A 19493-nucleotide genomic window follows, 5' to 3' on the forward strand; every position below is an offset into this window, starting at 1 on the left:
TGTTCCAATACTTATTTTGTGCGTGAATTCTGTCCTCCAGTCCAAACTAAAATACCAAATGTTGGGAAAGAGGTAAACACAATAAACCACACTGTCATATTGAAGGCAAAGTTCAGTCATATAACGAAAGCAGACTTTAATCGAAGGGTTAAAGTGTGGGAAAGCTTTGTATTTCATAAATATAAGGCACGGTCTCGTTTTAGCTCACAATAATGTGATTTTCCTAACTTCCACTTCACACTTTCAGCTGTTTGATAATGTAGAATACAAACAGAGAGAGTGTTGTCGGAAGTGACGCAGATTGATGTGAAGTCTCGCGAAAGTGCGTGGCGGCCATTTTTCCTCCATTGATTGCTGTTTTTGCTTACAGTCTAAGCAGTAAAAAAGTAACACAGATTAAGCTGGATTACGAGCCATTTATCCTAAAAGTTGTTTCTTCGATATCGACTAGTTTTGCCTAGCACGCTCAGAATGGAGTCCCGAAGCGACTCGCAGAGCTCCTGTTGACAGCGGACCGCGGCTGGAGGATCAGATGGAAATGGTGCCCAGCGAAGAAAAGCAGCTTGTGCCCAAAGAGGTGAGAGATGATCCACCTCAAAATACAACAGAGGAATCTGCACAAACCGCACTATGAGGCAGAGATTCACGTTTAAATGAAGCCAAAGAGAGACAGGAAAGTGCGTGTCAGGATCAGTTCAGCTGCTAGCAGGAGAGTGTTAGCAACAGCTCAGCTAACTATCAGTCAACAAGTCCGTCCGACACATTAAATACGTTATAACTACTTGAGTCCGGTGATTCATGTGATTGATAGGCCAGATAACCTGTTGTCATGTGTGCTGTCCGACTGTTTACTCTGGACACAGCCTGGAGTGAGTTTCAGAGGTGCTAAAGTGTGCGCCATAGTTAGTTATGTTAGCCGCTCAGATTAGACTGGGTGATTTAATCCACAGCACTTTATTTATGCACATGATTCAGATTGATTAAGGTGACGTTCATTGCTAAAACACTGTATGATACCAACACCCGTCAATCACATTTACCTGTCAAATAAAACCTATTCAGATCAAATATACGGTTTCAAATCGAATCTGCATTGATGGGAATCGAGTTTTTTATTATTATCAAAAATTAAGAGTTTATTAGCATTTGTTTTGAAACTATGCTGTTTATTTTTCGTTTTATGCTAATTGATCAATACTCTATTTGGTTTGGATGTCCATACAGGTGACGTTATATTATGTCCATACAGGTATATTAACAAGTATTATTTAAAGGGATAGTTCACTTTGAAATTAATTTTTGATATGTTTTAGCTTAGCTCAAGGGCATCCAAGATGTATGTATCTTTGTTTTCACAGTATTTTGATATTTTTAGGTCAAACTTTCTGGTCTGTCAGTCATATAATGCTGGTGTATGGGGTCCACCTCAAAGAGCATGTAGAAGAAGTCCAAATTAAACATGATTTAATGACTCGTCTTCCATTGTGATTTCCTGTATATCTAAATATGCTTAGATATTTACAGTGAAAGGTAACGCATCAGAAATCTCTGTGTAAACAATGAGTAACGTCACTTCCGGCGCTTTTCAGCGCTTGCACAGACCGAAGCGCCCGCGGCTTAAGATCACTTGGACGTGGCTGTGGTTACATGAGGTAAAAATGATATAAATACTCTTAGTTTTCTCACACAAACCACTTGTTTCGTGTCTTAGGCCATCAATGTGTAGCTACTTACATTTACGAGTCATTAAATCATGTTTAATTGGACTTCTCTGCATGCTCTTTGAGGTGGTGACCATAGACCTCTATTATATGACTGACAGATATGAACGGTTTGACCTAAAAATATCAAAATTGAAAATACTGTGGAAACAAAGACACCTACATCTTGGATGCCATTGAGGTAAGGTAAAACATATAAAAAAATAATTTCAAACTTGAACTTTCCCTTTAAGTGAAAATCATTCAACCAAGGACATTGTATATGGAAGGCTCAAAAAGTAAAATATGAACATAATTAATGGCAGTATCATGGTATTTATGTTAGTCCAAAGAATATCAGCACAAAAACATGTTAGTAATTTGTTGTTGAGTGAATTTATGGCTGATGCTGATACCAATATCTTGGGGGGCCGTTTACATAACACCATTTTCAACCAAAAAATTTTTTTTATGTGTTTTGGACGTTCATTTATACAACAACATCATTTAGGGGGCCTGAAAACACAAACATTTGAAAATGGGTTTCAAAGTGTACGTTTTTCAAAATGATACCATTATCGTCTCTGTGTAAACTATAGTCTTTTTAGTAGTCTATAGTAGTAGTTTTTCTTTACAAAGTAACATCGCCAACTACTGGCCTGGCAGCAGAATACAGCATTTTTAGTCTTTTTTTTGACACTGTCTGATAATATAAACACTTTGACTCCAATACGATCCTTTGTTTTGGCTGTTTACATGGTTGTCATTGTTGGTGATTAAATTCACTGTTTAGAAATCCAGTGCATCAGGTCTTCAGACTAAATTTAGAGCAGGAACATACCAAGAAAATAGCCGTTGGACTTAAGCCTGAAATGAATGAGTCAGTTTGATCCTATTTGATCGTATAAATTGGTCTGCAGGATTAACATGACCTTCACTGGCTCAGCTCCAATTACCGCATGAATCTGTCTGTTTTATAGCGGGATGCGCGACACTCCCACACTCTTTCTCTGAGTTATGGTTGCTTTGATGACAACACCTGCTGGAAATCATTGATTAGTCAGCATTAAAAGTTATAGCTATATTTTAATCTTCAGTGTCACTACTAATTTACCTGATATGCGATTCCTTTTCTGTTGCGTATGAGAAACTGAAACAGTGCTACTCTGTGAAGCAGCACTTCTTGTTCTCTGATACAAACCTCAAGGTCTAGGATATTTAAACTAGTTTAAGCCAGATGAAACAACATTCTCAAACACACTGATGTGGGAAACGGGAGAAATTGATCCAGTTAGAAGGCTTTTCAATCCACAAATCACCAACATTTACAATGGATTACACTAACTGTAACTGTTATTGTGTGATATTCAAATCAAATTTTATTATACAGTATTATTAATAGGAGTAATGAAATATTGCAGTATTTTTTGTTATTAAGCTGTAGCAGAATGTTGTGGATTTGGCTATACTAAATGTGTTTAGACTTCATGAAACCAAAACCGTAGAAACTATACTTTTTACAATGGTAATGAAGTGCCATATAATGATCTACAAATTGGTAAATTTGAATGAGAATAGAGTCCTAACTAGGGCTGAACGGTAACGGAAAATAATGTAATTGCGTTTTTTTTTTGTTTTTTTTACCAATATTGCGATTGCTCTTTAAGTTCTTTACCTTCTGTATTAGTCGACAAAGACAAGCAATGAATCATTGTACAGTAGGGATGGGAATCTTTAGGCAGCTCATGATCCGATCTACTTTTTTTTCTTATTAATTCATCTTAATAACACTTAAAATATGTATTTAATTACATGTGTAAAAACATATATTTAAAAAAAGTTTTTTTTTTTTACCGTGTGAAGCTGTGTAAGCACAATGCAGAGTTGAAGCACACAACTATGGAGTCAAATCCATCCCACGTATATTTGCAAAACAATGAAGTATTGAAAACGAAAAAGAAAAAAAAAACATTTCATTTTATTAAAATGTATATAAAAAAACATTTAATTAAACCAATTACATGTTAAGAATTTTAAATAGGCTATATAAACTAATATAGCTTCAAAATATAAAAACTAGTAAATAAAATAAATACAAGCAATAAACAAAGAGTGCTTTCAGTATTTAAATAGGCTGTCTGAAGGTTTTTAATTCAAGAGCTGGAGTGATTTTCCCCCATAGTTTATATACGATAAGCTGCATTCACACTAATGCACACATCTCTTCTCTTTTGAAATTGCAAGTGTGGTTTGTCCTATTGGTTTAAGATCTAACGGACCGTGTTTACATTAATTTTGCGTCATAAAAGAATTTTTTTTAGATGCAAGTACATTTAACCAATGAGTTGCTCCACCCCTACTTTTCACATATCCCTCAATCTCCAGCAAGAGCATCTACCAGCTTTAGATAAAGGAGGAATGCTTGGCATTCAAGGAAGTAAAAACATAAAGCTTGTAAAGTTTCACAATAGCTTTTGAAGTGTAGTGTCTTTCCGGTCAAAATCAGCCAATGCGGAGCCCCTATTATGAAGGGTGTTCTGTTCTGTGATGCGCGTTCGTGACTATCCTGTTGGAACTCGTTCATCAAAATGAACGATTCTTTTTTCATGTCATTTGGTTCATTCAATGAACGAAATGAACGAATTGACTCGGGAAAAGATTTGTTCATTTTGATTCGTTGACACGCCTAAATGTAGACTACAACCAGGCTGGGTGACTCTCTCTATAAAGTAAACCTTACAAACAATGTGTAGAATTTCCCTGAATAACAATCAGAAGTTTGCTTGGGCCTTTGATTCAACCACTCTGATAGTGTTCAAAGGGTCTGGAAATGCTAAGCAAGATCTGAGAACCTCTCTCTCTCTCTCTCTCTCTCTCTCTCTCTATCAGCTGGCATCTGTCTGTGTGGTAGGTGTGAAGGTTTGTTCAGTCCAGGTATTAATGTCACCCGCATCACACCACGAGCTCATCGTTTTTATCACACCCCCATGGGACTAGACCATGAACAGAGTTATGCTTGCTGAATAAAAGTATGATGGCATCTAATCTGGGAACCTACGCCTGGGAATGTTGATCAGCCTGGCCGCTTAGCGTCTAGCAGTGTACATGTTAGGGCTACATGATATTGGAAAAAACTGTGATGTTTTTGTTTTCTACGATATATGTTGCGATAGAAGCATTTAAAATGGGTCATTTATGTAGAAGAAATGTGAAATCATTTTTAAATTTGGAGCTTTCTAGACTGAGAAAAGCCAGAAAATGTATTTTTGGCTCATGTGGATGAAAGACAACAACTACCAGAATGCACTTGCTTCGCTGCCCTAGGAGGCCACGCCTACCGGTAACAGAGTGCAGTAGTTAAACAACAAGTCTAGGCTACTAGTGAGTCTCCGAGATGAGTCTGCCCGAAAAAGTTTCGAGATCGCCCAAAATATCCGGGATTCGGCTTTTGCGTTCTACAGTCGCCATTCATTATGTTTACTGTGGCGAGCGGGATGAGTGAGGGCCGCAAAATGACGATTTTTTTGGCACCAGGAATATTAAGCTGCTGTCTCTTTAAGAGCTAATGCACAGATCCGATATAATGATACAAGAACTGCGTAACCTTTTGACTATCTCGGCTGCTGGGCGCTTTTTCTGATCCGCTGGCTATCTCACAAATGACTGCGCGTGCATGAACTTCCATAGGATTGAATTAAAAAAAAAACTCAAAACAAAACTTGGCGACCGCAAGTTTATTATTTCAGAACCTGTAATATGATTTCAAAACACATTTGCATGGGAAATATTTTTGTGATATTGGTTAAAAATCTTATATTATCGACAAGAAAAAATTGACTATATCTTAAATATTTAATTTACATGGTCTATCTGTACTTCAATGAAAAGCCTTTTCTTCACTGGGATGAAGATCTTGTAGGCCTGAGCACCTTGTCATAATGAATACAGGCCAACCTGTTTCATGTCAGCACCTAACGATATTATCCCTGATAAAAATACCCTCTAATCTGATAATGCCCCTGCTCGTGTTGACATCTATGTGTCTTTTACAGTGGGATCTTCACATTTCCTCCTCTAGATCTCCATCGTTCCCCTGTGTTTTGACCTTTAACAGATATCATACATCAGTGCCGCTCGTATCGTGATGCTCGGCCTTGCGCCCGAGGCTGTTTTGGCTTCTCTTGAACACTGTTGTTGTTGTTGTTCTGTCATCAGGGTATTTTTTGGAGTTGCAGGCAGAGTATTTTTGAGGAAATGCAGAAGAGGTTCTCACAGGTAGTTGTGTGTGTTGCATGTGTGTGTGTGTTTACAGCATGGTGATTCATTTGACACTAACCCTCAAATGAAGACGTCATGAAAAAAATCAGCTGGTTTGAGGGTAAGCTGAGGGCAATACACTGTTCCAGGCAGATGGGAAATTGAGCTTGTACTAGTGTGAATAATGAATTGAAAGAAATATCAATAAAAATTAAGCTGGTACTTTTTGTTTAAAGCGAAATTGAGATATTTTCTTTTGATTTTGGAGTGAAATATTCCCAGGACATTTTGTTGATGGGCTCGAGATTTACCCAGATAATAATAACATTATCAAGGTGACGTTATTTTGCAGTCAGCTGGGAATTTGAGTATGTAGTGTGAAAAATTGAATTGTCTGTAAAGTGATTAAAGTCAACATGAAAATTTGAATTGAATCAACTCGATTTGAATCGATTCTTAAATCCTAAGAATCGATCGTTTAGTCTATGCTTTTTTGAGTTGTGGGAACAAAACTTCGCTAAACTGTTTGTAGCAAGCCTCGTATTCAATAAAGCGCAATATGCTAAGTATCAGCTTTCAAATGTTGACAATTTAACTACAAATTGTAAACAGTAAATGCCGTTTTGGCGTCTTTAACGGGGCGTGACCGTTTGCTGTTGCCGTTTAAGTTCAAGCGAAGCGACTGCGTGAAGCGCAAGTCAACCGATCATCTCTTCCTCTTTACTAGCAAGATATAAAAATGAATGAACATCAGAAGGTATGTCGAAAGATACTGTACAACTTGCCGAAATTCGTTTTATGTGAAAATCAGTGTCTCAGGCATGGAAATACTTGTGGAAATACGGACGTTACCGGAAGCCAGTGATTATACTTTATAAAGTTATAAATATGGATGTTTTTCTTACAAAAACGCATCACTTTGCTTCAGAAATCATTTATTAAACCCCGTGAGCCGTATGGTAGGGCTGTCAAACAATTAATTGCGATTAATCGCATCCAAAATAAAAGTTTGTATTTACATAATATATGTGGGTGCACTGTGTATAATTATATTAAATATAATTATATTAATTAATTATAATTGAATATTAATTAGAATTATATATTTTGTATATATATATAAATACACACACACATGCATGTATATTTAAAGGCACACTATGTAAGTTTTTTTTGGATGAAAAACCACAAGAGCAATGTTACGTGTCTGTGCATTGCCTATCAATGACATCGTTGCCCTCGATTTCCCGTTTTATTTTGTAGAAACCATGGAAACACCAAAGATGCTCTAATACATTGTGTTTTTAGACAGGTGGGCAACTGTTTGGGTACATTTATCGAAAGAAAACCAATTGTTATACAGCTCAACACATTGTTTGAATCTCGTTTTTTTTATTTACAATGATTTACCGTGCCTAATATCGAGTCCCGTCATATTCTCCACCAGAAGACAACAACTCCCATGATTCCGCCAAACCGAGGCGTCATCAAGCTACGCCTTTGTTTTGAATAAACGACCTCTAGTGGTGAAATATTACATAGTGTGCCTTTAAGAAAAAAAAAATTATTTATTTATAAAATATTTATATTTATACATATATAAATCTATATACATTATATACATGAAAATATTTCTTGAATATATACAAGCATGTGTGTGTATTTTTATATATATATATATATAAAATAATTACACACAATGCACCCACATATATTACGTAAACACAAACTTTTATTTTGGATGCGATTATTCGCGATTAATCGTTTGACAGCCCTACCGTATGGATTACTTTTATCATGGATGGATGCACTTTTTGGAGTTTCAAAAACCATAATAAAGCTTGGAAGTGCCAGGATATTTTTTATATAGCTCTGATTGTATTTGGCTGAAAGAAGAAAGTCATATACACCTAGGATGGCTTGAGGGTGAATACGTTACGGTGAATACGAACTACTAACCCTTTCATTTAAAATCTTCTCAAGTTATTTTACATGTGCTCATCATATCAATAACGTACGTAGAAATGTTTTGCTTGCGTCATGCTTGGAATCCTCAGTCAGCGCTTGTGGTAACATGATGATCAGTTCTTTAGCAGACGCTATGAGAAGGCCATGGCTCTGCTTTGTAAACAACACCTGCAATTAACCAACCAGCACCAGTCACAGAGACCCCAAACACAGCTGTTTCTACACTAACATTTAACCCACTGGTGTCAATAAGATTAGTAATATGAATGTCTCTAATCATATCTAAATATTATTGATTAATTACTAGTTAGGCTTGATCAGGCCTGTTCAACCTTGTTTGTCCATGGTGGTTTGCTGTATTAATTCCTAACCTAAGTAGCTTTGTATTATGAGTTGAGTGTTAAAGTATGCAGCATACCTCTACTTGCTTGCTTACGTACTCCCTGAAATTACCACATGAAACCGTGCATTATGTAACTATGATCAGTCAGTTGTATGATGATAACTATTGTGCTTTTGCTCATCTAGTGCACTTCCCTGGCATGTCTAATGGATGTTCTCATTACTGGAGTGGAGCGTGTGTCTGCTTGGTTAAAGTAAACCTAACACTTCACCCTATGTGTGCGTTTACAGATAGAAAGTGCAGCGGAGGAGCCGAGAGTGTTGTGTATAGTGCAGGACACCACCAATGCCAAGACCGTCAATGAGAGGCTGACGCTCAACCTGCCCGCCTCCACCACTGTCAACAAATTATACGAGGATGTGGCTCACAAGGCTGGATATGTGAACGGCACTTTCTGCCTGGCGTGGGCCAACGCTGCGGATGTGGTGAGAGTCTTCCCCAACAAAACACATAAGTCTTACCAAGAGATGCACTGTTTATTTAAAATTTAGCATAACGCATTAAAGGAGTAATTCACTTTAAAAAAAAAAAAACTTTTGCTGATAATTTACTCACCCCCATGTCATCCAAGATGTCCATGTCTTTCTTTCCTCGGTCGAAAAGTAATTAAGGTTTTTGATGAAAACATATAATGGACTTCATTGGGAACCAAACGGTTCAAGGTCCAAGTGAGAGTTTCAGTGCAGCTTCAAAGGGCTTTAAACGACACCAGACGATGAATAAGGGTCTTATCTAGCGAAACGATTGGTCATTTCAAAAAGAAATAATCGAAAACGATTATAAAAACGTTACATAAATAATGTAAACGAATCTTTTTTCGAGTCATTTCGTTAATTTAGTTCGTTGAATGAACAAAATGACTCGTAAAAAAACATTTGTTCATTTTGATGAACGAGTTCGAACAGGAGAGTCACGAACGCGCATCACAGAACAGAGGAAGGCGAGCATTTGTGCTTATAAAACCTAAAGTTTTTTATTTATTTTTTAAATGAGCGATCATTTCGCTAGATAAGACCCTTATTCATCGTCTGGTGTCGTTAAAAGCCCTTTGAAGCTGCACTGAAATTGTCTTTTGGACCTTGAACCGTTTGGTTCAACGGTCCCGCCCCTCCTCCACTGTGATTGGACGGCTGGGTAAAATGTGACAGTGATGAGCACTGCGTTTTATCCAAAGTTGAACATTTTTCAACTCCCAGCGACCAGTAAAAACGCTGGGCGCTTCAGCGTGAAAAAGAACGCTCTGCGCCTCGGTACGCTCACGGCGTTTAAAAAACGTGACGCTCCCATTGAAAACAATTGAAAACATACGCCAGGCGCGTGGAAAAACGCTTTGGTGGACACACGGCGTTAGCGTTGCAAGTTCATTGTTGCATAGCAACGACAGACGTCACGGGAGAGCACGCGCTTGTGGAAAGCAGAAGCGTCGCGGCGCGCTCGTTTTTTAGAGGCGCGCAAGTTCATTGTTGCTTAGCAACGACAGATGCCACGGGAGAGCACGCGCTTGTGGAAAGAAGAAAGCGGTGCGAACTGCGCTCTCCACAATGATGAGGAAGTATTAGCAAAGAATTCATTTTCCTAGCCCCTAGCTTTATTACTAGATATATATATGGAGATGAGAAATAAAAAGCCGCCTGTAATGCAGTCCCTCCAGAAAAACGCGATTATGCGATCGCTGAATTCAATGCAAAATCAGCCAAAGTCCGCATATTTATGCGGGGGCCGCATTTTTTCAAATACGCCTCACTTTCGCCGCATAAATTGCCGATTTCCGTGCAAAATATGCGGGGTTTGCATAATTTCATAATCCTCGCATTTTCGTTGCAAAAAAAAACTCACATGTATCTTAGCAGAAAGTTGAAAAATGTTGCGTTTGCTTCACATAAGAGCAGCCATTTCCCCCTGTTTCCATGGGAACGTTATGAAGTGACGCAATTACGTGACGCCAGACAGACTCCCGGAGGCGATTGACATCTCACAAATCGAACTCGTATAACTGTCTGTCGAACGTTCTACTGTCACATCGTTACTTAATAAACAACATAAGATAATAAGAAGTAGCATCAAACAGAAATTACCCGCACACATGGGGTGTTCGAGGCGCACATATAACACTGCAGAGAGTTCAACAGGGAGCGTGCAGCTCTTAAAGGGGCCACACCTTATTTACACTCTTACAGTCTGAAATAAAACAAGATGAGAAATTAAATATTCCCAGCACTTTCTATGATGTAGTATGCTTGTTTATCAAAGGAAGTAATAAGAAATGACTCTTATATTAACAGGATGTTGGGGGAATCACTTTTTTTCTCTTTTTCATCAAACCGCAATTTTTGCAAGTTCCCTCAATTTTTGTAAATTCCAGCAATTTCATCGCATAAAATTGCATAAATATCCCACATATTCCATCGCATTTTTAAAGAAAACTGGCCGCATAATCAATCAATTTTTGCCCGCAACAATCACAAAAAAAAACTCAGTGTTTTTCTGGAAGGACTGAATACTATTATGGTAAATGTTAAACATAAATCGCAAATTTTTTCACAAATTTTTGGAAATTACCACCACAAAATCAGCCATTTTGACCGCAAAAATCACACAAAAAAATCGCGAAATCCTGGAGGGACTGGTAATGCATCGGTGAACAGATAATGGGCCAGATCACTGTTCATGCTTAATTAAGTGAAAGCACACTTTGATGGACAAAAAAATAAATATGATTTCACACAAAAAGTGCCCAAAATGCACAGATTTTTCATATCTAGTGTTTTAACAAGAACTGCAGTAGGCTATGTCAGAAAAGAAAATTACCCATTTAAACGTGTTTTTATTCAGTGTGGGTAATAAAAAAAAAACACAACAACATTGAAGTCTTTTGAAGATGGAAGAGCAGAGGAGGGGAACAGTAGAGGACGAGCAAGAGAAAATGAGAGATCTGGGCGTATAGGGGGTCCCATAAGATTATCTTGTCCAGGGCTCAGGCAAGACTGTCAGCTGGCCTGGTCGCCACACCAAGGCATGTAAAAGAGGCGTCTTTTACAGAGAGAGCATCCTCCAGCTCAGAGTGCGGTTTAGCATCTGTTCAGTTTTTTGTTTAATATGCCCTACTAATTTAAGGAAATGTATGTCAGATTATGGTTTGTGTGTGTATAATGTCAGTATTTCATTGAGACTTGATTAAATATTGATAAAATAAACTGGTTAAGTAGTATTGTAGATCTTGTAGTGTTAATTTTCACATGCATTGTCGGTTCAAAGCAAGAAAGTGGCTGGTAAAAACATTGAGTGGCTGGTAGATTTTGAAATCCACCAGCCACAGTGGCCGGTGGACAAAAAAGTTAATTTCCTTCCCTGACTTCAACATAAGTGAGATTCAGATTGATCTGCCAATGTATCGATTATCAGCTTTCAAATACACAGGCAGTGTCAGTGCCATGTTTTCCCACACTGCTGAAGTGAATGTGATGAGATGACACGTACTCTGCTGTATTCTCCATTTAACTGTGTGTTAATCCCAGCACAGAGCCTGTAGTTGCAGGTGACTCTGAGTAGGTCAGTGGATTAGGTAAGGCAAGTTTATTTATATAGCACATTTCATATATTGGTGCTTTACATATAGGCTAATTATTTAAAATAATCAAAAGAAATAAGAACAGTTTAGAATTAAAAAGGAAATAAAATCCAGTGCACACAGTTGTTTTTACCGTTAAAAAAATTGCTAGTACGTCATGTCCCTCGGGCGGCACAGCTTTTTCTTCCATACTAGCAGTATGTCAGCTTGATTATTTTTCTCTTTTACAGCATTTTGCAGTTTAAGACCGCATCTGCCCCGCATTCGCTTTCCTCTCTCACTCTTGTCCGCTCTTATCTCTTTTTCCCCAAGGCTCCTCTGGACCAGGCCGGTGAGATGTCCCTGGTGTTGTCCGGTTTTGAGGCTGGGAAGAAGAATTTCCTGCAGCTCACAGACAAGGACGGAGAGCAGCCTCAGATCGCTTCGGTGAGTCACAATATGAGCTGTTCAAATACGTCATCTGTAGGGGTGTAACGGTACACAAGTCACGGTTCGGTACGTTTTTGATGCAGCAGAAAGAAAATAATGCCAGAGAACTTTCTTATTTGTTAAAGAAAAATTATTTTTAAATAAGTTTGAGTGTTCCTACACCTTGAAACATTCAGGTTTATAAATGGGAGTCGTCTTTGAAGGATGAACAAATAATGTTTTGGCCATCGCATTAAAAATAACATTGAAATATATATTTATTTATATAATATTATAAAGCCTAGAACCGAAACGGTTCAATACGAATACATGTACCGTTAGTCATCTGTCATCCGTCCATCAATCGCACCACTATCCGTCAACGCAGTGACTATCTATCGTCTGTTCTAAATATCGTTTATTTATTGTAATTGTACGCCACAACTATCGCTTTATCACTTCGTTGGCTCCATTTACCTATTGTTAATATAATCTATCATTCTTTAATTCGGTTTATCTGTCGTTTGTTTTAGCTATCGCTCATTTTATCTATCATTCATTCCTTTAGTTTTTATTTAATTTTTTGTACAATTTTTATCTGTTATTTGTTGTTTTTCATTTGTTTTATTTATTGTTTGTTTATCCATCCATCCATCATCCATGTTCCATCCATCGTTCGTTCGCCTGCTCTATTTGCTATCCATCCATCCATCCTATCTATCTATCCATCCATCCATCCATCGTTCGCATTCTCTCGTTGCTTATCCATCCATCCATCTATCTATCGTTCGCCTGGTCTATTTGCTCATCCATCCAACCATCTATCCATCCATCTATCCATCTAGCTATCGTTCGCCTGCTCTATTTGCTTATCTATCTATCTATCTATCTATCTATCTATCTATCTATCTATCTATCTATCTATCTATCTATCTATCTATCTATCTATCTATCTATCTATCTATCTATCTATCTATCTATCTATCTATCTATCTATCTATCTATCTATCTATCTATCTATCTATCTATCTATCTATCGTTCGCCTGCTCTATTTGCTTATTTATCTATCCATATATCCATCCATCTATCTAATCTATCTATCTATCATTTGCCTGCTCTATTTGCTTTATCTATCTACCCATCCATCCATCCATCCATCCATCCATCCATCCATCCATCCATCCATCCATCCATCCATCTATCGTTCGCCTGCTCTATTTGCTTATCTATCCATCCATCCATCCATCTAATCTATCTTATCGTTCGCCTGCTCTATTTGCTTTATCTATCTATCCATCCATCCATCCATCCATCTATCTAATCTATCTATCGTTCGCCTGCTCTATTTGCTCATCCATCCATCCATCCATCCATCCATCCATCCATCCATCCATCCGTCTGCTCTATTTGCTTATTGTTCATTCTATCTATCGTTCTTTCATTTGTTTAATCTGTCTTTTGTTTTAACTATCATTAATTTGATCTATCGTTCCATTCCTTCATTCTATATAGTTAAAAAAATTGCTTTATCCATCTTTCATTTTATTATTATTTTTTTCCTATCGTTCGTTTAACCGTCCTTCCATCCATTGTTTTATCCATCGTTTTGCTTTATCTATCAGGTGTTTTATTTATCGGTCATTCTAACGAGCAGTCATTTTTCTATGATCTTTATTTATTCATATTTAGGAAAAGTGCAAAGATTGCATCAAGCGGAGAAAAAAAAACATTCTCTCACACTCATAATAACCATGGCCTTGAATCTTTCCGTTCCCACTGTTTGTTGTGGAACCCAGTTTAGGTTGACCTTGCAGGTTCCTACCCAGCTTTATTTTCTTTAGAAATAAAGAATACCACACCATACGCACTACTAAGAAGGAGTGCTAATTTGATAACCTTCTCTTAGTCATGTATAGTGAGCATTGCATATTTAGCATTATTCTTGTGTGACTGTCCTACAGGATGAATCTGGCACAGCAGACAGCAGTGGTCTTGATGACAGTTCTCAGGATCGCTTCATTGGACCTTTACCCCGGGACGGTACTGTGGGCTGCAGCAGTGACTACAGCAGCCCCAGTTACTCGTACTCCTCCATACTCAACAAATCAGAGACAGGTAGCACTGATTAAACATGCATTGTTGTGAAGGGCATGGTGGCCACAACTTTTCCACACAGATTCATTTGTCTTGTGTGTGCTTTAAAGGTTATGTTGGTTTGGTCAACCAAGCAATGACCTGCTACCTGAACAGCCTCCTGCAGACCCTGTTCATGACCCCTGAGTTCAGGAATGCACTCTATAAGTAAGTACATTATATTTACATTTATTCATTTAGCTGACGCTTTTATTCAAAGCGACTTACAATTGCTATATATGTCAGAGGTCGCACGCCTCTGGAGCAACTAGGGGTTAAGTGTCTTGCTCAGGGACACAGTGGATTCAAACCCGGGTCTCTCACACCAAAGGCATGTGTCTTATCCACTGTGCCACCACCAATCCCAAGTAGTCTGTATGGGATACTAGTTTATATGAACTAGATTTAAAGGGATAGTTCACCCAAAAATGAAAATTCTGTCATTAATTACTCATGCCATTCCAAAACCAATAATACTTTCGTTCATCTTCAAAACACAAATGAAGATCTTTTTGATGAAATCTGAGAGATTTCTGTCCTCCATTGACAGCTACGCAACTACCACTTTGACGCTTCAAAACGTTCATAAAGAGATTGTAAAACGAATCTATATGAATTGAAGGGTTTAGCCCAGTTTTTTTTTTAACAGACTCGATCGCTTTATATGATTGAATATAAAGATTAAGTTGAGGCTTTTATGATTTTTTTAGGCTGAATGAATTCAACATACTGTCTCTAATGCAATTTTTTGGCACTATTAAAGGAGAACTCCGGCGCAAAATGAACCTTTGGTGTAATTACACATTGTAATAGTTTTATCTCTAAAAACAGTTTAGCCTATAATAACGCTAGTATAATGCAAGTATATAGGGCATACAGTAATGACAAATAAAAATCGCTTGTAATTACCACTAGTAAGGCTCAAAATAGCCCCACACTAACACGGTAGGAGCCATCTTTGAAAAATAGTCTCTACCAGTCGATCTACGAACGCTAATCCAAGTGCGCTGAACTGTGCAGAATCTCATATGGTCCGTTGTTTCCGGAAGAAACACAAACACGAACCATTTTCTTCTCTTCAATATGTACACGTAGCCTACTGTTCGCTCTCACCTTATCACCTTATTCACATCTCACCAGCGCACTTGGATCGGTGTTCGTAGATCGACTGGTAGAGACTATTTTTCAAAGATGGCTTCTTCCTGTATTCGCGAAGTTGACTGTGTGTATAAAATATCTTAAAGGATAAGTATGAAGTATGGACCCTCATTATGTTACTGTGTTAGTGTAGGGCTATTTTGAGCCTAGCTAGTTGTATAAACTAGCGATTTCTCTTTACTTATTATATGCCCCCATTACTAGCGTATACGCTAAACAGTTTTTAGAGATATAACTCTTTACATTGGATTATCATGAAAACAAATCTCATTGAATGGTCGACTAGGTACCGATGTGTTATTAGACCAAAGGTTCATTTTGCGTCGGAGTTCTCCTTTAATAGTTAATAGCTTTTTTATTTGTTATAAACATTCAATTCTGCCTCCATATTTTGCATTCTTTAACACTATTTTAATGTTTCTGCGCCAGTTGGGAGTTTGAGGAGTCCGAGGAGGATCCAGTCACCAGTATCCCATACCAGCTCCAGAGGCTGTTCGTTCTCCTGCAGACAAGTAAGAAGCGCGCCATCGAGACCACAGACGTGACCCGCAGCTTTGGCTGGGACAGCAGTGAAGGTACGAAGAGTCACTTAGCGTCTCTTTGAGAAACTTTACCCACATTAGCACTGCTGTTATCAGATCGCAGGAAGAGTCTTGATTTCTCGTGACTCCTTACCGTGTGTGTTTTGCAGCCTGGCAGCAGCACGACGTCCAGGAGCTTTGCAGAGTCATGTTTGATGCACTTGAGCAGAAGTGGAAACAGACCGAGCAGGTATACCCCACATCTCTTGATGCTAATCCACAACCAATGAGATCCCTACATCAGGGTCAGGACAAAAGACCCAATGTTCGTTCGAATTTCCGAATGTCCTCAACGTTTGAGGTGGGTTGGGCCATGGCATGCACTAAACAAAGGTTTGCATGTTTCTACACTCAGTCGATTGTTCTCTTTTAAGCTGTGCTGTAAGACTTTGAAATCTGTATTTGAGCCAGTAAGTTGGCAAATCGAATTGTTCCGGCCAAATCTCGTCTCAACCACTTGTTTGGGATTTCTCTGAATTTATAGTGGGTAGAGCCCGACCGATAAAGGATTTTGAAGGCCGATACCGAAACGAATATTTGTTGGTTTTAAAATCCGATATTCCGATATATCGGCCGATATTTTTTTTTTCAGAAACGTGCAACAAAACATTAACATATTTCCCTAACATTAGTTATTTGTAGTTATGTATGAGTTTTAACTAAAATAATATGATAATGCATTTTTGAGTTGGTCTCGTGACCAGCTCACCATGAACACACTTCACCGATGATCTCACTCGCGGATAACTGGTTCTCTCTGCCCGAATCTGGCTGGATCAGCAGTTTGCAGAATGTGTGGCGCGTTATAAACGAGTGTTGCCAACAGGGATGGTGTAGAGTGCCCTCTGGTGGACAAACTATACAACTCCAACACTCATGACATGGTTCAAGCGTGTTTCGTCCGTTTTTTATTTATTTTTGAAATATTCATTTATCGGCCATTATAACTGCCGATACCGATAGTTTGGAAAATGCCAAATATCGGCCGATAATATCGGCCTGCCGATATATCGGTCTGGCTCTAATAGTGGGGTCAAAAAGTGACACATTTGACAACTGTGTTGTTGTCAAAGCTGTGTTTGAATATGCCATAGAGACAACAGTCAATGGCCAACTGCGTCTGCGTTTGAAGAAATGACTCTCCGTGCCAGCAGGTGGCAGTAATCTGTATTCATCCTTCACAAAGGGAAACAAAACTACAACTCTGGAACGATCCAAACTGAAAACAAAGCAGCATGTGCTTTACATTTTGAGTATAAGAATCCTGTTGGTCTGTATTTTGTTCATTCCAGACAGTCATGTCATTTTGTGACTTAATATTTACTTATTGGAACGCTCAGAGTCAACTGTGTGTACCTTCATGACTTGCTTTCATAGTTTTTCTAAAGCCAATCGCTGATTTGACGTGCTTAACCGGCCGAAAAGCCACCAATGGTTGCCGAACACTCCGCAAAAACTGGGTGGACAGACGCTCACCGACTTCTTTAGACTCCAATGAAAATTTGAGATTTAAAAGGATTCTAAATCAAAGCTTAAAATGATTACGGTTTCTCAATTTCGAATGAAGAAACCGCATTTCATAAAATGATTTAACCATTCTGATTAACATTGATCGTGTGAACTTTTTACACACAGTCCGATGCTCCTGTTTCTATTGAAGCACAAGATTCTCTTTAGTTCGTTCTCCGATCGGGCTGGAGAACGTGATAGTCAGGTTTTACCCAGACTTTTTGAGTTCATGCAGCTTAAGTCCTGCTTTTGTTAACACAAAAAGGGACACACCAAAGATATACTGAAATTCAGTTTCATGTTTTTTTTTATTAATTTATAATAGAAAAAATGAAGGAATGGGTGTGTTTCTTGAGCTTGTTTTGATGGACTGTCTTTTGTTTTTCCCAGGCTGACCTGATCAACCAGCTTTACCAGGGCAAACTGAAGGACTATGTGCGCTGTTTGGAGTGTGGCTATGAGAGCTGGAGGATTGACACGTACTTGGACATCCCTCTGGTCATCAGGCCCTTCGGGGCCAGCCAGGCTTTTGGCAGCGTGGTGCGTACGGCCATCATTATCACCATTTATTTGTCGCTGCGGACTGGGAGATGCGGCATTACGCCATTAGCAGTTTTTTTTTAATCGTATTTGTTTTATATGCCAACAAGACGGTGGTTTTAATATTGTTTGATATGGAAATATGACCATTGCTATAAGCTAGAGAGTTATATGCTATTTCATTCAATGGGAAATTAAATCAGGAGTCAATAGTGAAGTAAACACTACAGCGAAACACAGTCACAGCCAATCGTAGTCAGGATACCGTACAAGTACTAAAGGGGTCCTGCTTTTTTACATTCGCAACTTTCTTTAGTGCGAAATGTTGCTGTTTGGGCATGAAAAAGGTCTGCAAAGTTACAAAGCACAAAGGTCCCTCTGGCGGGAGTTATTCTCTATATCAGTGCGCACCGTTTGTGAACTCCCTGAAACACCTGCATTGTAGAGCCCGACCGATAAAGGATTTTGAAGGCCGATACCGATATTTGTTGGTTTTAAAATCCGAAACTGAAACAAAATCCGAAACAAACTATACAACTCCAACATAGAGCCAGGCCGATATTAGGCATTTTCCAAACTATCGGTATCGGCAGTTAAAATGGCCGATAAATGAATATTTCAAAAATAAAATAAAAACGGACGAAACACGCTTCAATAGTTTGTCCACCAGAGGGCACTCTATACCGTCCCTGTTGGCAACACTCTTGTATAACGCGCCACACATCCTGCTAATCCAGGTTGCAGGAAGCTTTTAAGGCAATGTAGGGACTAATTATTATTTTATTTATCAGAACTTTAATATATTTTGATGTTCCTCCGTTCTGTTGTGACAATAAAAGATACAAGTTTCTTTTTAATATGCATTATCGTTTTATTTTAGTTAAAATTCATAAATAACTACAAATAACTAATGTTAGGGAAATCTGTTAATGTTTTGTTGCACGTTTCTGGAAAAAAAAATATCGGCCGATATATCGGAATATCGAATTTTAAAACCAACAAATGTTTGTATCGGTATCGGCCTTCAAAATCCTTTATCGGTCGGGCTTTACTCCAACACTCATGACATGGTTCAAGCGTGTTTTGTCCGTTTTTATTTTATTTTTGAAATATTCATTTATCGGCCATTATAACTGCCGATACCGATATTTTGGAAAATGCCTAATATCGGCCGATAATATCCAATAAATCGGTCTGGCGCTACTCATTTGTAGTCTGGAGTTTTATTCTGGACATAATATTCCTCATTTAAATAATTCCCGTCCAA

The 19493-nt window shown here is 38.3% G+C and overlaps 1 protein-coding gene across 3 annotated transcripts in view; it reads left to right on the forward strand.

The window, feature by feature from the left end:
* Positions 1 to 301: 301 nt before the first annotated feature.
* Positions 302 to 19493, forward strand: part of usp47 (ubiquitin specific peptidase 47) — a 44420-nt gene continuing 25228 nt past the window's right edge. For 2 of the 3 annotated variants that reach the window (XM_039690838.2, XM_089118034.1), the window contains exons 1-8: positions 302 to 577; positions 8559 to 8753; positions 12209 to 12322; positions 14267 to 14420; positions 14510 to 14606; positions 16026 to 16171; positions 16288 to 16478; positions 18077 to 18226. In XM_039690838.2, coding sequence (XP_039546772.2) covers positions 533 to 577; positions 8559 to 8753; positions 12209 to 12322; positions 14267 to 14420; positions 14510 to 14606; positions 16026 to 16171; positions 16288 to 16478; positions 18077 to 18226 — 1092 coding nt within the window. In that variant the 5' untranslated portion in view covers positions 302 to 532. The remainder of the gene's footprint in view (positions 578 to 8558; positions 8754 to 12208; positions 12323 to 14266; positions 14421 to 14509; positions 14607 to 16025; positions 16172 to 16287; positions 16479 to 18076; positions 18227 to 19493) is intronic. The other variant, XM_039690836.2, reaches the window with a different exon arrangement.

Source organism: Pimephales promelas, chromosome 1 (assembly GCF_988280905.1).
Source record: "Pimephales promelas chromosome 1, fPimPro1.hap1.1, whole genome shotgun sequence".
Lineage (NCBI taxonomy): Eukaryota > Metazoa > Chordata > Actinopteri > Cypriniformes > Leuciscidae > Pimephales > Pimephales promelas.